The sequence below is a fragment of the Vombatus ursinus genome, unplaced genomic scaffold (assembly GCF_900497805.2).
Source record: "Vombatus ursinus unplaced genomic scaffold, bare-nosed wombat genome assembly UNPS02010394.1, whole genome shotgun sequence".
Lineage (NCBI taxonomy): Eukaryota > Metazoa > Chordata > Mammalia > Diprotodontia > Vombatidae > Vombatus > Vombatus ursinus.
This window is the reverse complement of record NW_020950172.1, coordinates 8,226,160-8,251,109: the sequence shown is the minus strand read 5'-3', so window position 1 is coordinate 8,251,109 and position 24,950 is coordinate 8,226,160. Positions and strand designations below refer to the sequence as shown.

At 47.1% G+C, this 24,950-nt stretch overlaps 1 protein-coding gene across 1 annotated transcript in view; it reads left to right on the top strand.

Annotated features, from left to right (window-relative positions):
• SCUBE1 (signal peptide, CUB domain and EGF like domain containing 1) overlaps positions 1–24,950 on the top strand; it is a 244,095-nt gene that overhangs the window by 140,972 nt on the left and 78,173 nt on the right. The window contains exons 5-7 of the mRNA XM_027854371.1: positions 15,883–16,008; positions 21,719–21,835; positions 24,724–24,813. Of these exons, the coding sequence (XP_027710172.1) occupies positions 15,883–16,008; positions 21,719–21,835; positions 24,724–24,813 (333 nt within the window). The remainder of the gene's footprint in view (positions 1–15,882; positions 16,009–21,718; positions 21,836–24,723; positions 24,814–24,950) is intronic.

Sequence of the window (24,950 nt, the reverse complement as noted above, 5' to 3'; positions counted from 1 at the left end):
CTCCATCTGACAGTGGGTCCTAACTGGAAACTAGGTGTCCGTCCAAACAATAGGAAAAAGGGACTCTTCCAGGGGCAGCCTCTTTCCTCTTCAGCCTGTCACTTGACTCCTGCCCTGTGACCTTTCACTTGCCCCCTGACCCTGGTTCTAATAAATCCCTAAAACCTCTAGACACAAACCACAGGAAAAATAAACACAAGCCCCCAGGGAGAGCCTGGGGCCCCTGCACAGCCAGGTGAGGGAGGGTGCTTCCCCAGGCTCAGGTTTGCCTCTGAAGCCATGTTCAACCAATGATCGTTTCTTAGGCACTCACTGTGTGCCAGCCACTGGGTAGGCTCTGCGTATCCAAAGTTGAGGATTTCACAGGAGCTAGTGGTCTGTCTGGGAGACAACACATGAACATAAGTATGTTCACCCCAGAAAGAGGAGGGTGACAGCCAGGACAGATTTCCCAGAGCAAAGGTAGGGCCTTCCTGCCTGGGCCAGAGTCAGGGCGGGCTCAGGGAGGAGAGCTGCAGCTTCACACCGGAGCTCAGCAACACCAGTTTCTCTGGACTGTAGAAAATCAGGAGGGGAAGTAATGGGGAGCAAGGCCAGAAACCTAAATTACAACCAGGCTGTGGAGGGCTTTAACTGAAAGCAGAGGAGTCTGAGCCGAGGGGTCACAGAAAGTCCCTGGAGTTTGGTGAACTTCTGAACTTTGTGGGACAGAGGGAGAAACTAGACCCTCTGCCCCCTAGAAGCCCCGCTCCTCTCAGCTAGACCAAAGCGAATTGTCCTAGAGTGAGCTGCTCAAAGTGATCTGCAGCCGGGTCTCGAGGAATTCCAGGCAAGGTTTCACATTGACATGTTATCATTTCAAAGATGGCATTGGCTTCATTCTAGGTTGGTCCCCCAGGTGATCACGGGACTTGGAGCCGGAAGGGGTCATTTTACAAAGAAAGAAACCGAGACCCAGAGAAGCTAAGTGACTTAGCCCAAGGCCACACAGGCACCAAGTATTCGAAACCAGGCACTCCAATCCCAGAGCCAGGACCCCACTGCCTCTAAGATTCTGTGCAGCCCCACACCTATCGAGGTCCCACAATGAAAGTGAGGCCTAGACAAGGGATGGGGCCTGCCAAGGTCGTAGAGCTGGTCACTAGCAGAGTCGCAATTCAAACCTGTTCTCTGCTCCATACCGTGCAGTGGCTGTCTCAAGGATGTCAAGGAAGAGCTGTGTGGGCCGAACCTCTCGACTAGAGGAGGGTCAAGTCAAGAGCAGAAAGGACCACAGAGTTCAGAGAAGGTAGACATGAGATAGTGGAGCAGGGAAAAGTTTCTCTGGTCCCTGTAAGCTAAGGTGTGGTTTATCCGCTCTTCTAAAGAGCCCCTGGCTCCAACATGCCGTGTGCACCTCCAGAGCACTGAACTTGGGGCCACACATCTCGAGCACTTACCACTTGTGTACGAGGCACCTTGGCCAATGTCTCTGAGCCTTAGTATTCTCATTTGTGACTCCAAGAAGCCAGACCAAGTGATGGCAAAGGCCTTTCATAGCTCTATGATCCTGGAGCTTCCGATGCAGCCAATGGATATTGGACATTCCAGAGTGCCCCCCAGACATGACATCCTTTGTTCTAAGGTGCCTTTGAACAACTGCCATTCTATGATTTTACAATTGTAGGTACTTTCACAGGTCCTTTCCTGAACCTTTCTATCAAGTTAGAAATGCTATTTCAACAGGGTACTGTGAGGTCCATGTAAATGTTTCTGGGAATGAATTCTTTGGTAAAATGAGAATTGTTTTTGCGATGTAAATCATCATCTCCTGACTTATGGGTCTTATAAATTGGATTTTGTAGAACAGACTTCCTTAAAATGGCACTGTGACAGCAGAGAGAGGAGAAACTTTAAGCCTGAAATGGAAGAAAGATATTATCTGTCTAGAGTGCTGCTGAGAAAACACAAGCAAACCTAATTAAGAGCAAAGAGCTTCTTAAGTAATGGGAGTGTGTTCGGCAGAAGAGCAGAAAGAAAGAGATGATTTGTTAACTTGGTTAAAATTGGATTGAGCCAAGTAGAGACTCAGGATGAATTATCATGTGCTGACAGGTCAAGAATTGAGAAGCATTTTAAAGCACCCTTCTGCCCTAGGACCAAAAGGAACACTGGGTTTAGAAGTTGAGTTTTTTTCCCTTAATAATAATGGAGTCAGGACTAGTTAGTGGAACAAATACTAAATGGGGGCTTTGAACAGTGAGGTTTTAATCCTGGGCTGCTGACCTTGGATAAGTCCCTGCCTGCCCTTCTCTGTGTTTGTGAACATTTGGAGAACATCAGCATTTCAGGGCACGCTCAAACATCTAGCATTGGTATTATTAGATGCTGGGGTGGTTGAAGGAGCTATTTGCAGAGAATTGCACAATACTGGCTCTCAGACCGGCTCCCTCTTTCTAACCACACTTCTCCAGTGATTACCATGTCAATTGCTAGTACAACTCACTGTGACAATCTTGTTTTGTCCTTCTTTGGCCTCCACCATGGACTAGAGAACTTCAAGATTTAGGAGTCCAGATCTTTGTTCCTCTGGTCTTGCCCCAAATACAAGCTCTAGACTTCCAAATTAAACCACAATAAGGAATGTGGCCCACCTAGTGATAATAGGGTGGGACCTAGAACACATGTAGCACTGAGGAGAAAGCCATCAGCCATATCCCTCCGACCATGTAATTTCAAGGATGCTCTTAAATGGTGATCTTGTGGAATAATAATAAAAGCTCTAATTTTTATAGTTCCTTAAGGTTTATTAAGCACGCTCCTCACAACAATCCTGGTGGGGGATGGGTTGGGGAAGGAATAGTATAAATGATTTTCCATTTTTCACAAACGAGGGTACTGGAACTCATTTTCTCATGGTCACAGTTGGTCAACAAGCATTTATGAAGCACCTCTCTTGAGCAAGACACTGTGCTAAGTGGAGACCCAAAGAAAGGCAATAAAGGCCTTGCCCTGCCCTCCAGGAACCCGCAGTCCCACCCAGTATTTGGACAAGTCTAGCTGATCCCAAGTTCACTCTCTAGAGGCAGGTTGGTGCAGAGGAAAGCACGATGGACTGAGAGCAGAGGATGTTGCCATTTGTCCCCAGATGACCTTGAACGAGTCCCTTCCCATCTCTGGGCCTCAGTTTCCTCATCTATAAAGATGAGGATGAGCACCAAGGTCTTCATCTATGGCCTTGGAATCCACTGCCTGGATAAGCAGAGCGTGCTTGGGGTGGGGCCGTGGGCATCGACACACTCAGCAACAGCTCCTGCCTCTAATGCACGGGGGTGGAGGAGACGCCCTCGGGAGAAGAGCCGAGGTGGCGGCAGCGGTTGCCTGGACCTCCTCATGGATTGTGCTGGATCTGAGTTAGATAATTGTCTAATAAGGGGGAAGTGAGCAGAACGCATCTCGGCAGACCATTAGAGCGTGGCCAGCAAATGGGCAGGTCTGCGCGCTAATCACTGGTCATCCACCCCCAGCGCTGCAGGGAGGCAATCCGCACCGCCAACCCTGGAGGCAGAGAGAGGGAAATTACATCTTCCATGATCACAGCCTGCTGGGGTTTTGCTGACACTCTTCAGCTCAAACACAAAGCGAGCTGTTTTAGGGCCCGGGGAAAAAAAATAGTCTTTTTCTCTAAAGCCATCCAGAATGTGCCTGGGAGCAAAACTGAACCATCCCTAAGGTTACTGCATGAAATGAGATCTCTTTCCTAACAGAATTGGCTTAGCCCTTCTTGGGGTCACAAAAGGGACATGCCTGGCTGCAGTTGGATGACCCCTAAATTGAGCTTTAGAGTCTGGAAAACCAAAGAACCGTCCTCAGGAGGCATCTGGTCTAACTCTGTCTGAACAGGAATCCCCTCTACAACTCCTCTACCCCAACCTGCCGATCTCTAATGATGGGAACTCACTCACTTGGCTGTTCTATTTTTGGATAGCTCTAATTGTTATGAAGCATTTCTGTTGTTTTGTTTCTTAACGCTGCCGCTCCACTGTCTGCCTCCCCTGACTCCTGGCCTACTAGCGTGTAATGCCAGACTAATCATTCCTCCTACGGCCTGGTCTCCAGTCCCCCACTCGTCCGCTTGTGGACACCCTGGGCACTAATTTGCCGGTGCTCTTCTTCAAATGATGGGGTCAGAGCTGAACGGAATCCTCATGGCTGCAGAGATGAGCATTGTAGAGGAAGGTGGTTCCTCACCAGTCTTTGACCCTCCCTGCTGCCCAGCAATCTTCTGTTCCTTCTGGATGGACTTAGAGGCCACCAGGCGGGCGCCCCGCCTTCCCTCCATGTTTTACTAATCTTCTTTTCTCGTCTTCTCTGGGACGCCTGTCCCAGCATCCCAAAAGATTGTTGATGACCCTTCTTTCGTCAGGGCTACCTGTCCTCTCTCCTCCCGGAGTTTCCTCCGATGATCTCCTATCTTCATTCTTTGCTTTCTTCTATTTGCAAACATCCTTAAGAATACTTTGGTTGACCCTGCCATCCTCTCAGGCCATTATCCTAGAGCCTGACTCCCTTCTGCAGCCAGACTCCTGGAAGGAAAGGTCGACTTTTGCTGCTCTTGCATCCTCATCCCAAACAGTCCTCGTTCCTCGTCCCTTTGCACTCTGCCTGGTTTAACTGGTCTGAGGCCTCCTCCTTGACCTTCGCTGATCTCGCTAAGATCAGCACCAGTTGTTTCACGGCCAGATCCAGTGACTGGTTCTCAGTCCTTGGCCTGCTTGACCACACTGCGGTTTTTCACCTTGTTTATTACCCCTCCCTATAAAGACCATTTCTCCCCTCAGATTCGGTCCTGGTTTTCATACCTGTCTGATTCCTTTTTGCTCATTCCCTTCGGTTCTTTGGCCCCCTTCTGCCCCTACGTGTGTGGGTGTCCATCAATGGAATATCAATTACTTAAGGGAAGGATTCTTTTGCCCTGATCTTTGAACAGGTCCCTAGCTTGCAGCCTTGCACTTTACTATGTGCTCTGCTGTTGTTCAGGTGTGTCTGACTCTTTGTGACCCAGGGTTTTCTTGGCAGAGATACTGGAGTGGTTTGCCACTTCCTTCCCCGACTCATGTGACAGATGAGGAAACTGAGGCAGACAGGATGAAGTGACTTGCCCTGCTAGTAAGTATCTGAGGCCAGATTTGACCTCAAGAAGATGAGTTTTCCTGACTCCAGGTCTGGTGCTCTAACCACTGCACCACCTGGCCACCTTACTTCCATATACTTACAAAGCTTAAAAATGCCTGTGAAATTGAATTGAGAGGCTCAACCCCAGCAAGGTCTGTCTGTCTGTCTACTTGTCTCCTTTCTGTCACTCCCCCTCTCTCCCCCATCTTTCTGTCTTCTCTCTCATTCTCTCTCTTACTCCTCCCTTCTCTCACTTATCTCTCTCCTTCCCCTTCCCTTTCTCCCCTCTGTTTTTCCCTCTCTCTCATTCTGTCTCTGTCTTGTTCTCTGTCTTCCCCTTTCCATAATCTTGTCAGGTCCTATATATTATATTCCTGTGTCTCCATAGATAATTACCACATCTACAAAGCTAGCCCTAGTCCATCCTGGATTCTAGTCCCATGACATCAATTACTTGCTGGCAACCCACTGGAATATTTCATTAGCTTTTCCATATTTCTCATCTTACCTGTTCTCCAAAGCTCCCTACTCTAGCTAGAGGTACCACCATCTCCCAAATCCTCACCCAGGGTCATCATCTCAGTCATCCTTTACTCTGACCTCTCCCTTCTACCCATCCCCACATAGATTCAGCCTATTATTCAAGTCTGTCAGTAACTTTGGATCCTTCTTCTGTCATCCTACACAACAACTATCCCTCAGCTTAAGGTCATCTGCCAACTTGATGAGGCATGCCATTTATTCCATAAGTCAACTAACTAATAAAAATATGAAATGGGACAAGGTCAGCCCCCGGCTTCTGCTTCTTAGAAGCTTCTCCTACCTGGGTCTCGGAGAGCTCTACAATCGATGATTTCTAACCTCACTTGTCCTGTAGGATAGGGTGGAGGCAGGGCTCAGAATGAGGCAAGACCGGGCCTAAAGAGCTGAAATGAAGATAAAGGTTAGCCTGAAGGAAGGTCTCAAATTCATATTTTCATAAGTGATTTGGCTAATGACCATGATAATGATATTACTTGATTAAAGCCTAAGAATTATGTTCACAACTTGCTTTCACCCCATTGTGTTTTCAGCTCAGTTAAAACAGGGATTCTTAGCCCCATTTTAAAGGAGGAAACCTAGGGGTCACCTAATGCAATGCCCCTCTTTATTGATGAGGAAACTGAGGACCAGAGAGAGGGGGTGATGACTCTCGCTCCCCAACTCTCCCAGACCCACCCACCCCCAGCAGGGGTGACTGCTCTCTTCTCAAACCGTCTTGTCTTTAGTCACCAGTTTAAATGTAAACTTCTTGAGAACAGAGGCCCCTTATGGCCTCGGTGTCTCGGGAGCTGCTGGTGGTCTTCAAAGGGCATCTCTCCAAGCCTTCTTGGTTTTCTGTTTTGTTTTTTAGCAGATGAAGAGAGTGGGGCCCAGGGAGGATCAGTGAAGTGTTCAGGTTCCCACAGGTAGGAGGCAGTAGAAACAGGCTTTAAACCCAGGTCCTCTGACTCCACAGTCACCCCTTTTCCACTATCCCTCACTGTGATTGAACTGTTCCAGATCACGTAGTTAGGAAGTACCAGAACCAGTCCTCAAACCCCAGCTCTCTGCCTTGGGGTCCAGGGCTGTTTGCCCACTACCACAAAGCCTAGCTGAAACTTCCTTCTCGAGAGTCTGTGACATTTTGCCAATTTGCTGCTATTATTTATTTCCATTTCAAGCATCTGGCTGAGCCTCTACCAGCGGCCACAGCCAAAAACAGAAGTATATCCCCCTCCCTCTGTCCACCCCACCATTGAGTTCTGGGGACTTAGGAGGAGCACAAGGAACAGGGAAACCACCCCCTCAAGCGTCCCTTGTGGCTTGATCAAAAAGCCCAGCTCGGCTCTGCCCAAAGGGAGAAGACAGAGAGGAGGACCACCCGATGCCTGTGAGGCCAATTCCATCGGCTGCAATTTATGACCTCTCACCCACTTGTACCCCCAGGCTCCGTATGTTCTACCCTGACTGCTTCTTGCAGCCAGACACGTTCCTTTGGCCGGGGCCCCTGCTCATGGGGTTTGTAAGGGAACAAAATGCTTCTGCTGTGCCCTCCAATCCAGCTGAAGATCACATTTCCTTCTCAGAACCATGTGTCACTTTTTAGGAAATTTTTTGATTTATAAGTCAAATGTCTTTCACCTTTCCTAATCCTTAAAGCCAAGGGTGTCTGAGCTGGCAGGAAGCACAGGGAACATCTAGTAGGATCTCTCCGTTTTCCAGGAGGCCCAGAGAGGGGAGGAAGTTTATCCAAGGTCCCAGAGAATGTTTCTGAATAAGCCCAGACTAAGACATGATTCACAGCTGGAGGGAAACTTCAAAATCATCCACTCCAAAGCTCTCATTTAATAGATAAGGAAACTGAGGTCAGAGACAATCACAGCAATTAGACCTAGAAGGAACCAGGCATTGTCTATTCTAACCCAATTATTTAATAGATGAAGAAACTAGAGGGGACCCTGGGGAAGTGAGCAGCCCAAGAGGCTACTTAGTGAATGGCAAAGACAGGACTGGAGCCCCCATCCTCTGCCAAACTTCAGCGTCCTTTCCATTATACCAAGTGAAGTGATGAGGCAGAGTCAGGTCTCAAACCTATGTCCTACGTCTCCATGAAGCGTTCTGAACTCCCCTAATCTGGATCTTCTGCCGCTGAGCCAGGGATTGCCTTCAGACACACTGCCCTCCAAACAGCTGAATATCTCAAATGGATTCACCTGGGATGTAAAAACAGCCCTGGACCTTTAAGTGGGGAGGCCCAGGTAATAAATGGGTTTGGACCAAGATACATCAGGAAACACCCTTTCCAAAGGTGTGTTTGCTGAATTCAGTTGTCATCCTGGGCAAAGAAAATGAACACAGAGCACACCACCCAGGTGCCTTGTGGGGAGAAAGGGGCAACTATTTTATTTAGCTGCAAAATATTCTTTTAGGTGTAGTTTGAATGAATATTGTCCTGGTGTTCTGGACTTCCTCCTCACCTCATCTCTTAGTTTTTTTCAGAAATCTTCCATGAAATCCATTTTGCCCTGCAGGCAGGGTAATGGATCTGTGAGGGCAGAGAGGTAGCTGTTCCTGCTAAGAGCCTTCTTCCTCCCGAGGCTACCATGAGGCATCTTATCAAAGCAAAGAAAGTCGGAACACAGGGGCTGGTGTTAGACCCTGTGGTGGTTGTGGAAGGCAGGAGAAAGCCCAGGGAGATCTGTCTGTGGTAGAACTGGGGAGTCTTGATCCCTGGGGAGAGCTCGCCATGCATCTGTGATTGTGTTCCCCTATATCAGGTAGATCCCTGGAGAATTGTGTCATTTGTGAGAATAAGTAGCTAGCAGAGGCAAGACCTGGACTTGGAGATAGGAAGGCCTTGGCTCAAATCCCATCTCAGATGCTTATCTCAGCTTCTATCTCCTCATCTATCAAATGGGAACAATACCCATACCACCTAACTCATGTGGTGGTTGTGGTGATCAAGTGAGATTGTGGATGGCAGCATGGATGGTGAGCTGCACTTGGGGTGAGGAAGAGCTGGGTCGAACCCTTGCTCAGATCCATACTAGCTGTGTGACCCTGGGCAAGTCAGCACCTCTCTCTGGACCTCAAGTTTCTTCACCTGTAAAGTGAGGAAGCTCCATGACTCCTTCTAGCTCCTGTTGTCTATGTAAGGTACTTTGCAAACCTTAAGTCCCATAAAAATATCAGTTGCTGTCATTGCTGTTGCTACAAGAATGACCATCGTTAGTATGAATTGCTGGGTCACAGGATTTCAGGGGCCTTGGAAGAGACCTTGGTGGCCAGATAGTCCAACCTGAAAGAACCTTCCTCTATGACCTCCCCCACAAGTAGTCATCCATCCTTGGCTCGAAGATCTCCAGTGGGAGCTAGCCCGTGACGGCTGGCCATACAGGGGTCACAGTCACACAACTAAGGGTTAGGGCTTCCACCTCCGTCCTGGTGCTCTTTCCAAGATGCCAAGTGAGTGCCCTGCCTCTCTTTAGGCGAGGGATGGGAAGGTCAAGACCATTCTGACTGGGGAGAACAGGGAATGCTTCCCAGAAACCCTGGATTTAGCACACACCAAAGGGCCAGGAGTGATGACCACATGTCACAAGTTCAGTATCTTATACAACAGGTTCCCTCCCTGTTCTCTTGAGCAGCCTGTGTCAGAAGCCGTAAGAACCTTGTAGTCACAGGATGTTGCCCCACCCCCATCCCTTGGTTCCTACCATGTCAGGTCCAAACTCCTCAGGTTGGCAATAAGGTCCTCAACAAACCAGACCCACCTTTTTGATCCAACAGCATCTCCCGATAGTGTCTGGTGTGCACGCTCTACTCATCAGAGCATGGGAAGAGAAGCCAGTTCCCATGGGAACCAGGCAGCTCTAGCGGTGCCCTTATTCACTTGCTAAAGGCTTCCCTGAGCTAGCTGCTTTTTCACTGTTAACCAATAATGTCTAAAGGCAACAGCTTCGGTAGCCATACCACTACGGCTAGGGTATGGCCAGCCCATGGTCCGTCCTTTCTGCTTCTTGCAGCCCTGACTGGATAGAAGTTTCCTAGAGGAGCTTTGAGCATGCAGGGGATTCAGTCCTTCTTGGGCTCTCCTGTGCCCCCCCAAGCACCCTGTACTTTTTCAATGCCTTAGGCACCCCCCCGGACTACTCTAAGACTCAGTCTCCTTATCCATGAAGTGGAATAACAATGATAATGTCCCCCTCCTGCTCCCCACTGTTGTGATGAATGTGCTTTGTAAATCCTTAATGTGCTGTAGAAACAGGAGCTCTGTTTGCACCTCTTCTTTGAAATGATCACGTTCCCTTTGATGCATGGGTCACATTCCACAGCTCCAGGCATTGGATCCTAAATCCTTCGAGGGGAGGGCCTGTATCTCCTTTATCTTTGGTTTTGCCCTAAGAACTGGCACGGCACTTTCTACATTGAAGGCAGCTGATGATTATTTACCCATTAAAATCAATTGATCACTTCTCCTTCATGGAATGAATACTTTCCTCCCTGCTCTCCAGCCCTTCTTTTCTGCCTCAAAAAAGTGTGCTCATTCTAATCCCACCACCTAACTGCCTTTCTCTTTTTGGAGTCAATAAGCATTCAAGAGAATGAGATGTCTTCCCTGCAGTGGGGGAGGGTTATCTTTCACAGGATCCTCGGATTGAGAGCTAGAACTGAGGCTTATTTAGTTCAGGGATCATGGTGTATGTGAAGGGCTCCAGACTGTTAGTGTCGTGGACTAACTGACTGACAAACCCTAGGTTAAAATCCAGCCTCTGCCACCCCCTGTTAGAATGGCCGGGAGTAGAGCACTGAGCCCCGTCTAGAACAGTCAATGGGCTCAGCTCTAAAGTGGGGGGAATGACGCCTGTACTTCTTACCTCTCAGGGTTATCAAATAAGTTCATATAGGGGATCATATAGGTTTAGTGAACTTTAAAATGCCATATATGTAAATGTCAACAATAATTATTTCAAATGAGGAAACTAAAGCCCAGAGAGGGAGGGGATTTGCCATGATCAGGTAACTTGTAAAACCAGGAATCAAACCCAGAGACTCTGACTGCAAAGTCTTTGCCTCCTCCAGGACACCACACCAGAGCCCTAACTAGTAGTGCTTATACTGGGCCAGGTACCACAAACCACACCAAGTATACCTCAGGTTCAAGGGAAGGCAGGAGATCACCATTTGTGTAAGGAGGGGTAAGGGGTGGACATGTCAGGGACACCAGTGGGAATCTGCCACAGACAAGGTCTCTGCATGTGATAGGGGTGGGTGGTAGGAAGAGAGTCCAGTGAAGGGTAGAGGGTACCCCAGACTGCCATCTGGTAGCATCCTGGCTGAACTAATTATAGTCACTGAATGTCAAGCTTTATTGTACCCAAGCTACTAAAGGATTGAAAGTGCTATCGGTCTTCTCTAAGTTCAATCCCAGAAGCCCAAAGACCAAAAAAGTCCTGGTCTCCCTGACCTAGTTACAGCTCTTCATCCCACTGGAGTGGAGTGGACTGAACTGAATAGAACTAGATGTTGTCTCTCCCCATGGCATGCTCCTCACCACTGAAAGCCCACATGGATCACAGATCCTGGTGACTTCCATTTCTGATCTCTCATTTGCCTTGTGACCTCGAGTGCTCAGTGTCAAAAGGTTCCTTCTCATCTCGAAGGAAAGGTCATATCTGGAGTTTGTTGTGAAATCAGAGCAAAGAACACTAGGCAAGTCTGGGAGGTCAAGTTTCTTCCCATCGACTTTCTATTAGTGTGGCATATGTGCACTAGAATTCAAAGTGAATAACATTCCCCAAAAGCTTATTTCTTAAAAATGCATCTTGGGATGTTCCTTTGGCACCATCCTCTGTTCTGGTGCCTCAAGGGCTGGGAAGAATAAGAATACAATAAGCAGTTTTCTGAAGGCTGTCAAATGATAGCGGTGCCATCTCCCCTTCCCGGACTAGTATTGCTTGGTTTAGCTCACTCTGCATTAATCTGTCTCCCTAAAATGCTTGCTCTTTTGACCAATAAACACCCAAGGCACTCTTGCTCCCATTTCAGCCTAAGCTTGGCTGTTGAGCAGTTCTATTTAGTCAGTACAAGGGATACACAATGGCCAACCCAGGAAGGTAAGTAAGTCATGTTGGAAGAGTCTAACATTCGGGTTTCCGACTAGAACTACTGAGCAATTTATATCGGTGACCTTCTTTACCCTAGGCTGGGGGCCATGTGCTGAGAGGCTAGTCCCACATTTGGGGAAGTAGAAAATAGGAATAGTTATCTGAAACAGTCATAGAACCTGCAGGCTCAAAGTTGAAGGGTGGGCCAGGGGTCAACAGTATGGTGTGGCAGCCAAGAGAGCCAATGATATCCAAGGCTACGTTAAGAGAGTCGAGGTGCCCAGGACAGCATTTGGACAGTGATACTCCCACTGACCTACACTCTGGGCAGTTTAATGGCCAGAATACCATTTTCATTTTGGAGAAGTAGAGCAACAAGCTGCCCCAGAGCACCCACGGGTAGGCAAGCAGGACAGTGGAACGACTGGACACCACCACGCAATTAACAGGCACGTGCCAGAAATAGTGTGAGGTGATAAGGATGTGAAGACAAAAACAGAAGCAGTCCCCATTCTCAAGGAGTTCACATTCTGCCAAGAAAGATAACATGCACTTCTATAAGAATATTGTGAGGAGTTAGGGTAATCAGGGAAGGCTGAGCCTTGGAGGAAGTCTATGAGGTGGCGGTGAGGAGAGAATGAGTGCCAGGCATGAGGACAGCCAGTGCAAAAGGATGAAAGCAGGAAACAGAGCACCACGTGTCAGGAGGGCAATTCGGTCGGACCACAGAGCGCAGAAAGGGGAGTCAAGTAGAACATGGTGGGAAAGATTAGGCTGAGGTCGGGATATAAAGTGCTTTCAAAGACAGGGTTTAGATTCTGTTCCAGAAGCAATAAGGAGCTGCTGGCATTCGTGAGTAGAGGAGTGAGACGGTCAGATCTGTGCCCCAAGGACATCACTTTGTCACCTGCATGGAAGAGACACTGGAATGGGGAGAGACAAATGAAGAGGCTGGCGCAGCAGTGTAGGCAAGAGGTGATGAGGAAACAAGGCGGGTGTTGGGTGAGCAGTGAGAAGGGGCCGGTGGCGAGAAACATCGTGGAGCCGGAAACGTGGCGAGTGATTGGATTTGTGGGCTAAGGGAGAGTCAGAAGTCAAGAAGAATGCTAAAGTCATAGGAACCTGGAAGAATGATGATGCCCTTGACAGAAACAGGGAAATATGATGAGGGGGAACAGTCACTTGAAGGAACCAGGGATGTTTGGCCTCAGGACCAGAAAGCTTAAGGGAAACATGATGGCTACTGTTTTCTCAAGCATTTGAGGGCTGGCCATGTGAATGAGGGATTAGACCCATTTTGCCTATTCCCAAAAGACAGAATTGGAGCAAGGGGGTAGAACTTGCAGGGGCAGATTTAATCTCAATGTAAGGGAAAACGTGCTTCTATTTGGTAAGATCATGAAAATGCCCATCGCCTTGGATGTACATTACAGCCCTCCCAAAGTAGGAGGTAGTGAGTTCCCCTTCATTAGTTGTCTTGGAGACAACTTTTTGGAGAGACTGTTGGGTGGATTCCTTTTCAAGTAGGGGCTGAGCTAGATGACCATCCTCTAAGAATCTCTAATGGGCGCCTGTTTAGCCTCTGCTTGAACACTCCCGCCTTACAAGGCTTCCACGGTGAGGCTGCTGGGACGAGAAAGCTCTCCCTCACTGTACCGTCGGCCCTTGCTATGCAGCTTTTCCTCTTTGGAACAAGACGCAATGGAGACCCACACAGTGTTAGGACTGAGGTTCAAGCTAGCTGCTTGAATAGAAGGGCAATGGGGGGCCTCTTCCCAGCAGAGGCAGGAGAGCTCAGTAACCTAAAGTGAGGAACTTACTGGAATAGGAAAGCCACAAGCCGCTGGGCTGCCAACTCCGGCCAGGTTCTGAACACTGTCCTGGCCGCTTGGTCTTGATCAGGATTATCCCTCATTGTTCATGCTAGGGGAAGGGAACTAGAACACAGAAAATCCAAAACAGTGGGTGATCACACAAGTCAGGGCTGTCATTTTACTGGGGAGAAAGGACAGGATCAGAGTGAGGGGAGACTTGCCCAAGGTAACAGACAGTAAGGGGGCAGAGTTCAAATCCAGGTCCTCTGACTGTAGAGGCCAATGCTCTTCTCACACACACACACACACACACACACACACACACACACACGCACACACACCAGGCTGCATTTCTGTCTGGAAGGCTTTTTCCCCAGAAGGAACAAAGAAAAGCAAGATTTCCCTCCTTCACTTAGTTTTGCTTAGGCCTCCCAAACCACACCATAGCAGGGCAGCCACAGCCCAGAAGTTTCTAGGGTGACAAAGGAAAGCCAATGTTGCTGCACATAAGCTACACACACATAACAGAACGTTGATTGCATTATTGTTCCACTGAGGCGGCTGGGGTAATAGTTAATGACTGATCTGCTTCCCCCAGTGCCGTGACTTTGGTTGAAGGGACAGGGTATAAATCTGCAAGACCCCTTAGAGATCAATTGCCTGCTCCTCCCTTTCCCCTTCCCCCACTAGCCCAAGGCAGTCAAATGCCTTCCCATTACAATCACAGCCCAGTACCAGATTCATTAGCTGAGTTCCAAGGACTATGCACATTGTGAACAAATGTAAATACTTAGGAACATAGAGGCTGGAAGGAACCTTTGAGATCAGCTGGCCCAATACTGTCGTTTTACATATGGAGAAAATGAGCTCCCAAGGGTTTAAGTGATTTGCCTAAAGTCCCACAGGGAGCAAGTTGTAAATTCAGATAGATTCAACCCCAGGTCCTCTGGCTTCAAATCTTGTGTTCTATCCACTTGCATGACATAGCACCCAAGCTTCCTTCAAAGGTTAAACTGAACCACAAGGGCTAGAGAATTAGGAACAAGCATTGGGAGAACTCGAGACCCAACAAGAAGGGTGGAGCCACTATTAGGGTGAGGACAACATACTGGAGCAAGGATGCTAGAACCTAGGAGGGTGTTCACAGTTAATGACAGCATATTAACAAGACTGAGGAGGAGGACGAAGAGGCAGCCAGGTCAATAGAACAAGAAAGCCAAGGAGTAGGAGGGTACAGGAAAGGAGCCAAGCAGATAAAAGCACAGGATGGCACAGCTCTAAGGAGCTTTAAAGATATCTAGTCCAACCTTCTTGTTTTAAAGATAAGAAAACTCAAGCTCTCAAGAGGGTGAGGTCACGCAGCAAGCTGGTGACAGGCATGACTTGACCCAGTGCTCTTCCTGATAATGAGAGTTAGGGTTCTGCACCACAGCTTCACATGAGTTCTGTTAGCCAGAAACAGTCATGACTATCAGAAAGGCAAGATCCAACTAAATATGGAGCCCCAGTCAGGTAGAACAAGAACTGGGCACAGAGCAGAAGCCGAGGTTGAAATAAGGTCTTGAGATCTCCAGGGCCAGGCAACACAGGAGAGCTGGAAAATCCCTTTGACAGAAGCCAGTGCAGCCCCACCCCTCTGAAGCCTGAGCAGCAGCTGCCCTTGGTGCTGAAGAGCAGTGAACTTAGAAGACATTTGACCCAGGAAGCCACTTGGGGCCCAACACTACAGATGGGCGTGGCACCCTGCAAGCTGGTCACTGTGCCAAGACTGTGCACCCTTTTCTTCCTAGTATAGTATTAGCACCTGATGTGTGCAGAAAGGAGACCGATTTCAATGACTTAAACGTGCATGGCCAATGGGCTAAAATATAATGTCTCCTGACCCCTTTTGAAACTTCCCATGTTATCTTCATCTGGTCTTACATTCTGTCCCCAAAAGTTTAAATCATGGAGATAAACACAATTCACCAAAATGAGGCCCGTGGACTTGATGCACAGGGCCAAAAAGACACGACAATGGATCTCAGTGGGTGCCACAGTATTACTGAGAGAGAAGCCAAATTGACTATAAGTTCCAGTTGTGATGACAATTTACCCATTAACAGAGACATCGTCAGTGCTGGAGGGCAGGAGGGTAGGGGGCAAGGGGGAGGACTTCTGCAGATGGTAGAATAATAAGACCATGTCATTGATTAAATTTAATTGGCAACATCTTTTCAGCCCAATTTTGTTTTTCTCTCCTCCCCCCTCCCTCTCTCTCTCTCTTCCTCTCTCTCTCTTTTCAGAGGGTATGAACTGTATGAACAAAGATCATGGGTGCGCACATATCTGCCGGGAGACGCCCAAAGGTGGGGTTGCCTGTGAATGTAGGCCTGGCTTTGAACTTGCCAAAAACCAGAGGGACTGCACACGTAGGTAGATGGAGACTGATGTGTCAAATGCCCCCCAACCTGTCTGCTTTGCCAAAGAAAAGTATTTCTGTGTTGCTTTGTTCACACTGCCATTGTTTTCCAGAGACCAAGATCATCAGCTAGCCTTGGGGTAGGGGTGACTTGGAGCCTGACAACAAATGGGGTAGGCAGATGTTCCAAGGGTCAGGCCGTAAAGTCTTTGGTTCCTGCTCTTTTGAGGGGCTACTTCCCCATTTCCTTTTCCCTGGAAACAACCAAAATCTGTCCCTGGGAGCAGGAATGCAGCACACCAGAGTGTCTCTTTTCTAGACAGAGATTTTCCACCCAAGTCCTCCCAAAGTAGGAAATGACCCTGGGCTAAGGTTTTCCCTTATGAAGGGTACTCCCACAGGAGACTATGAAACCTGGGATCCAGATGAGCTGATATCTCTACACATAGAGCCAGGCTGAAAGAAAAGGGTGTGGGATATACATGTTAATAAGAAGACATGAAAAGCAAAGGGCATAAAGCAGCAACAGTTTGACCTGGACTTGTCATCTGTATCTCCAGAGCTCCTATTGGTCCTTGGGAATTAATGATATTGGAGCACAGACCAGGAAACCCTCAAGTAAAATGAATAGGCCAAGCACAACACAGAACTCACCCCACTGAAGTTACCTCGCCTTTTAACGTGGTCTTCCACTGTCCCTGTTTGGGTTTGAGAGCAAGGGGAAACACAAGCCTGAGGACACCCATTCAATTGGCCTTTGTGTGCCTCTGAAATGTCCCACACTCTGCCTCCAGATGTCTGGCTGGAAAGGCTGCTAGATAAAGCTTCTTATCTTAGGCCATGAAGTGCTAGGACTTTGATGTTCCAGGACCCAGGATTTCCTCAGTGTTGGTCCTGTTCTCACGGCCGTAGATCACGATTTATCCCCACCCACTGTCCGTAGATGGCCTCTGAGAGCTGTGACCATCCTGAGTCCAATCTAGTGAGGCTCTGCCTCTCTGACCTTAGCTACACTTGGCCTAGTGGGGCAGGCCTACAGTCCATCACTGCTAGACAGATTTCAAAGTCCTTCCAGCCTGGAATAACCCATCAGCTCAAGGGTTTCCCTAGGATAGACTTCTAGATCCCAGGGCTACCTTGAACATGATGAAGCCCTGGAATAGTACCTCATGGGAGATGGCCAAGCTAAAGAATATAGAGCGATAAGGATGTTTCTTGCTCAGGCCCATCTACCAAAAGCTTTCTCTGCAATCTGGCAAAAAATGATCAGGAAGGACGGTCTTCCAGTTCCATTCCCTTGTGGGAACCTCTTCTTGGTTAATGGGTGTGCTGGCTTGAGGTCAGCTCATCTCCATCAGGTGGGATACCCTTCCCATGTATCTTTAAGGCCCTCAGCCAAGGCCCCTCCCCCCGCCTCTGCCACAGACAAACTGTAAGGAAAAGGAAACGATGGTTCAGAAGCTCTGTCGTTCATCTTGTGACACAGACTCCCACTGAGAAGTCCTTTTATTGTCATCCTGGTCCCAGACCTTGAGGAACCTGGCAGCACAGCCCAGCACAAAAGGTTCCCCGAAGGAATGCTCACAGCATAAGGGGAACACACCAGCAGATACTTAGGAACATCGGGCCCCTGCGGCCACCACGTTCTGCAGTGACTCAACTCCTCTCTCTCTCCACCAAATATACAATTTTCTCCACTGAAACTGTGATGCTGGCTGGCTGGCAAACATCAGAAGGAAAAGCCTGGCTCCTTGTTTGTGTGTGCTAGCTGCACGTAGCCCCAGCAGGACAGAGAGAAATCTTGGCCAGAGCCGTTACCTTCCCATCCCCCATAGGTAAACACTGTCACACATCTATAAGGAGTTGTAAATTATTCATCCTTATTCAATTTATCTTCCAGCTTTGAAAATGCATTTTGCAAAGTGGATACTTGCTCCTCTGGCCCACCATTCGATTTACTGGACAGCCTTCCAGCTGTAGATGATTCTCTCCCAAGAAACGTGGCACCATTTAACTTCCCTTTGCTGTTTGAAAGCAATGAGACACGAAACGTCTGAGAAAATCACTGAACAGGCACTCTGTGGAGCAGAAGTAGCAAAGCTTAAGCCTCAATGCAAGTCATTTTGGCTCTGGACATTCTTTAAATGAGGCTTTTATTCCTCTAGAACGTGCCATTTGGCCCTGAGGAGTCCTCTGGAGAACCAAAGAATAAGGAAGATTCACAGTTTCCTAGGAGGGGTTGATGCCTGCATTGTTCAGGCACATTCCAAAGAGAGCGTTTCTCAACCTTTCTAGAATCCCAGTGATCATATCCTGACTGTCTTCCCCCCTATTAAAAAGGCGGAATCACACGTACTCATTTTTCCCCCAGTTACAATGAACTAAAATGAGTTATGAAAACAGGGGCGAGGAGAATTTCCCACGGTCTCTCGAGATCATTAGAGGCCTCTATGATATTCCACTGCCCAAAGCTGGGTCCAGAAGATGAGACTTTACATTTATAGCCCCTTTCTGGTCTCCATTAGCCTGGAGCTATGAGAATCTAGGGGTACATTTTCTTAATTATTTATGATGCACATTAGTCAAATTCCAGTGCAAACAAAGATATTATATCCCTCTCCTCCTCCTCACCTTAAGCGTCCTGAGCCTGAATTGGCCCTTTACTGGTAGAGTACTGGGCCAAATTTGGAGAAGCAGAGGCTTCTGGAGCTATGCCATTGCTATGGAGGTCTCATCAGTAATGAATCCACTAGTGAAGGCAGTTGACAGGTGCAGGTCAGTGTCTGTGTGGTTTCAGGGCACACCTCCTATGATCTTCTGACCCTCACTCTTAACTAATCTGTCAGGAACCTAAAACTACTGACTATAAGGGTTTCTAACAACCTGAAAAAAAGAGGGCAGGGCAAAAGAGGAAAGGGTTTAAAAGGTGGTATCAGGGATGAAGCTACCATTGACCTTGGAACAGAGAAGCAACATTGCCTGCCCCTTTGGTTTTCTCTGTATCTACAAGATGGCTCCATACTCAGCATAGCCAAGTGGCTGCGTAAGACGCTCCCCAGAGACATACACAATAAAGGAGAACACAAAAACAGAGGGGAAAGGAAGCCACTCAAGTAATTAGGCTCCTCAGAATCGCACTGCTGTGTCACACAGGCATCAGCCCAGCTCAGGCTCTCCTGACATTCGTATGTTACCTTCAGGCTGCCTAAGAAATTGAGAAAGGTGGATGCCTCATGAGAGTTTCCCCCCCAATAGCTACAACCTGTTTATCCCCAAAGATCGAGTACCCTGACTTCTAATTGGTAACCCTTTAGGGGCCCTTTGGGGCTGCTGAGGAGGACACCGTGTAAGGTACTCTCTGAATTATAACAGCTTGAATTTCAAGGGAGTTCGGTAAGACCACGTGTAGCATTTGTGGTACAAACCACAGCTCTCTGCATAGCAAAGCAATGTGGGAGAAAAGTTCCTCAGGCCTGAAGGAAGAGCAGAGACCCTGTGGGAGGCCTGGGCAGGCTGTCGAATCACCCAATTCATTTAGTGCTATTCAACAAGCACATATTAAGTGCCTACTACGTGGCAGGCCTTGTGCTAGGCACTGGACACAGAAAAACAAAAAGAAAAGTTTCTACCCTCAAAGAGCTTGCATTCTACTGAGGGAAACATATGTAGACAGGGAAGTCAACACCAGGCATAGCCCTAGATAGCAGGCACATAGTAGGCACTTAATATAAAGCTTAGATTCTATGGGAGGGAGGGAAGGTGAAACTGTTGCAAAAGGAGTCAACAGTCCTTAGTTAAGTTAGTTCTTTCTGCAAATCTGCATTCCCTTACTGTGCACATATGGGAAAGAGAAGAGGCACTGAAAGCCCCATTGGCAGCATTCTAGAGCCTTGCTCGCCATCCCCGTTCAAAGCCCTAAATTATGCAGAAGGTACTTGGATTTTTCCTGGGCCCAGAAAACACCTGGTGGCAAGCCAACAATGACGTCCCTTTCCCTGGGAGAGGATTTCTGAAGCCCCCGGGGTTTGCCAGGCTACTTCCTGGTTAAGCACGCAACCAATCAGCTCCACCCATCAGGTGGAAAGACAGACAGTGAAGGGAAAGACCAAAGCCCTTGTTATTCAAACAATAATTCTCCAGCCATTGGGTTGGTTTCCTATTTACCTTTCAAAGAGTTTGGCTTTGGAATTTGGTTCTCTAGACTGAAGAACCCCACCCCATGATTTTGTCTAACCTAGAGGGCAGGCCAAACCAGGAACTGGTCTGCTCCATAAAAGAGCTGGAGACCATGACAAGTCATATTCATGGCACAACTGGTATGCTGTGGGCACCTCAGGGAAGCATGGAAGAGTAAAGGAGAAGTAATTCCTTTTTTTCTGAGCCATTCTTTTCTTACTTCATGAAACTTGACCTTGAGCATTATGATAGACTCAGACACTCATGATTTTTTTTTCCTGATGAAATGTACAATTTCATTCATTTTTTTCAGTCAGTGGAAATAATGCCCACCCAAATCCTGATCTAAGATTCCCTAAATTATTCTTCTCTGATAGACAACCTAACAAAATTCTGAGTAGTTAAAAAAGTTAACTGATTTATCAGATAAAACTTAGTCAATTCAAATGCCAATGATCTGGAATGATGGTTACTGGGATAGGGACTAGGGTTATCTTTCTACTTTCCCATCAGGAAAGGGCGGACCAAGCAAATCAAGACTAAGGGGCAAAATGTCTGCAGGAAATGGAGGAGGGAAGAAGGAAGATTTAAGTTACTCAAGAAGACAAATTATTTTGAAGCATCCTTATGCCACTCTAGAAGCATCAGCCTCAAACAAATGAGCAATATGCTAATTACAAATAATTGTTATCTGTCAATTAAAGTTGATCCCTTAAGGAATGCTGTTAAGAAATACTCTCTTATCCTAGTTCTGTTTGCTATAGATGCATACTTTTGTCTCTCTTTGGAACTCAATATATATAAAAATGCATTTCTTTAAGAACAAACCAAAAGGGAGACTTTTTACCAGATCACACTGCCTGTGCCCTCCACTCACAGCTAGTCCAAATTAATAGACTTTTACTATCTATTTCTTGGAATATTTCAATCCATGCATAACAGTATCATATGGTGTGTGTCTTAAGCATGACACATTATAAGAACATTCCAGAGCTCTAGGTGGAATTGCCTTCAGCTGCACTAGATTTCAGAACTAACATTTGGGTTGTTATGACTTAGATCTGTTCTTCTTCAAACATAGAAGGAGGTCATCAGGAAAGAAAAGAAGTCTCGGTGTGAACTGGGAAATCTAACTCTCACTGGCAGGCCATTCATTCCTTCCATTCCAACATGTTCTAGAGATGGGAAGAGCTGTTTTTCCCCCTAATGAGGCAGCAGTATTTTCAAAGGTCTTAGGGAGGGTGGGGCAAGCAAAAGTTATTCAATCATGCCCCATCCCAATTTCTTAATAAAAGAAGAGCCTCAGAGATTTTCTTTAAAAATATACAGCTGACAAGAGGTCAGAGAAATGAAAAAAGACGGTGATATTAATCGAACCAAGAATGAATCTTCACAATGTTAATTATCTTTTGCTTTGAAAGACCATAAAATAATAATAGTAATAATAATAATAATAACAACAACACAAGACAAACAAAAACGCAAACTAATCTTTTTTGTTATCATTCTGTTTATATACACACGTACATTTTGGGTATAACTAGTAACCTGTAACTATGGAAACGGAGGCTGCCAGCACACCTGTGATGACACTGATACGGGGCCTGTATGTGGCTGTCATCAGAAGTATGCCCTCCACTCCGATGGCCGGACATGCATTGGTAAGTAGAACACAATTTGAAGCCAATGTTGTTACACTGCCACTAATAGAAGAGTGTAACTCCTTTCCACCCTAGTGAGATCCAAATCACTGGGCATAAGGAAGGGATTCAATCAAGTGCAATGTGCCAGTAGCAATTAGTTGATACCAAATCTTCAAAGGGAAATAACTAGATAAGTGCTTGGCTATTATGTTCGGTGGCACACACCCGCATTGCTGAGGGTGGGAACCATTCCATACTGCTTTTATTAATGTCACTTGAGAGCTCAAAGCAAAGAATTCATTGGGCATTTTAATTCCTTAAGTGCATAGCTGGATCCATTCTTAGGATCTGCTCATCTGTTGCATGTTACATGCTGCTATAATGTTTTAAATAGCTAAGAGCCCAATAATGAATGTCCTAGACATTGATCATAGTCCAAAATGGTATTCAAGTCATGGTGAAAGTGGTTTGTATGATGTGTCTAAAGATGTCACTTGTAACTGGCTTTGTGTTCTTCATTCATCTTGGGAAATTTGGAAAGGGATCCTTTTAGCAACTTGTCCATTTAAGAAGACAAAATGGAACTAGTCTATTTTTAAATTGGCCATCCTATGCCTGTGGTGTTTTCCTAGGTATCAGTCAAAAGGTAAACTTTATCAAAGAAATGGGAGAAGGCCTACTGATGATGTCAGACAGGTGTTTGGCTGGGAGAGGGAGGAAGAGGGGGCACTGATATTATTTCTCATTTCCCAGCCAATAAAGAGAATGTGATGCTACCCTTCCCCTCCCCTCCCCTCCCCTTCCCCCATGGATTTTCAATCATGTGAATTTGCTTCTACAAAAGAGGTTTCATTTGCATAATGCTGAATTTCTTGCACAAAATTGCTTTTAATTTTTTATTTTTACAGTCTGTAATCTCTTTCCTCCTGACGCACATTCCTGAGCCAGAGCCTGAATATTCTTACTGGTTTCACAATATGACTAAACCTCTTTTATTTGAAAATAATGGAATTCTTAAATATGAAAAACAGGATTTTCAAAGTTCAATTACATTTCCAAAACTTCCTCTCTCTCTTCCTCCCTAACATTAGAGAACCAAAGCTAAGTTCAGATTGATGGGGGAAAGAGGTGCCAGTTCTTATTTGGGCCTCTGTGCTGTCTATTGGGGGTGCTCTTTAGTCACTGAAAAAGGGCTGCAACAGGGGATCCCAAAGCATGCCTGACAGGAAGGTTGGGGGTGACTCAAAGGCCTCTGTGCTCCCTCTTGTGGGAAATATGGCAAACCTGTGCCAGCCCTCCTGTAGGCACATGGGTGCCACGGAAAGGGAAGAGGCTGGTGCCACGCTACAACCTTTAGTCCAGTGATGGAAAGCCCACAGTACTGCTCGTGCTGCTCCCTGCCTCCCACCCCTAAGACCCATCCTCACTCTGCCCTTCTGTGTAGTATCTTCTTGGAGAATACTTCTACTCCATTATCCCTGCTTTCTGGTGATGGTTCCTGATTGCCTGTCTTGTCTGAGAACTGACGTACGTTATTAATTTTTTCCAAGAGCCAAAACAAAACAAAACAAAACAAAACAAACAAATGTAAGCCTCTATTGCAGCCTGATCCCATCTAGAACCTGTTTCTGACCCTCTCATTACAACTGACCCAGTGCAATGTCGTGTTGCCACCGATCTCCATCTGCCCCCCACCTCAGCCTCCTCTCTCCATCTCCACGCCTCACTGTTTGCTGTCTTCAGCGCTGCGGATTCTGGGCATCGCTGCGGGAACGCAAACATCTGCAGTGCCAGAGGAAGACTCTGGCCCTTTGTCTAACACATTTTGTCTTTGTTCAGCTGACTTATCCTGCCCCTCCTTTTCTTTCTCCTTTTTTCTTTTATTCTTCTTTTTTTTTTTTAAATGTTTGCTGCATGTGAAAGTCCCCACTTAGATTTGTTTTTTAAAGTAACTTTCCCTGCCCCCCCCTCCCTCAAATCATTTTATTTACCCAGCTGCCGCTTCCCTCTGGGTTTGCCTGGATGAGAAGCCTTTCCATTTCTTTTGCTTACTGATCATTCTTTTTTCCCTTCTTTCCTACCCTGGGAATGACTGTTTCCATGTATATCTAACCTAGCAAAGGAAGGCAGCTCAACTAACCTTTCCCGTGATCCTCTGGGAAGCTTCTCCATCCTGCCCCAAAGCCCTGTCTCCCAGGAATGAGCTTCTCTCTCAGCTCTTCACTGCATGCCGCACGCTCCCAGAATCACTAAACCACCACGTCTTCCCTCGTCTCCATGAATGTGTAGCTCGTAGTGTCCTAGAGACAACCAGGCAACCAGCGCTGCCCCAATTGGTATCGGTTTTGGTTGGGTGTGCATGTGTGCGCGTGTGTGTGAGACACAGAGAGTGAGAGCATGAGAGGATTGGTTTTTGTTTGTATGTCTGTTTTGTTTGTTTAATCTGCATGCGTGTTTGACACAACTTTATGTCATTGTGTGCCAGACCCATGCCCTCCCATCACCGGATCCTCTGCTCTGTCTCTCCTCAGCCTGTGCCAACCTTGCCAGGGGGGATCCTTATTTTCTGTCCCCACTGGTTTCCTCCAAAGGCTTGCTTTTGAATTCCTGTTGCATTCATATCTCTCTGGAGCACTTGGGCCCTATTCCACCTCGGCTTGTTTTATGTGTGCCTATCCCTCAGTTTGTGCCTTCATTTCTCGTCCTTTCTTTCTCCCCTTCACTTCTCCTTCCCTTCAGCCTTTAAAACAATCTCAAAGGGGATTTGTCCCCTTGCAGGGGTTCAGTGCTCTCATGACTGACTTCTTGGTTTTGGTTGGTCAAGGCCAAGAAACTGTCTTAGGCAGTGGAAAACTGGGCTTCTCATTAACCAACTGCTCCGTATTTGTCCCTTACTTGTGTTTTAGAGAAGGATGAGGCTGCAATTGAGAGTACTGAGTTCAATACCACGTCAGTAGCTGATGTGGACAAGCGGGTGAAACGGCGCCTCCTCATGGGTAACACTTTTCTTCCACTTCCTTTGTTGTGCTGCCACTTTTCTCCATATGTGTGTGTGCACATGCTCATGTGTGTGTGTGTGAGAGAGAGAGAGAGAGAGAGAGAGAGAGAGAGAGAGAGAGAGAGAGAGAGAGAG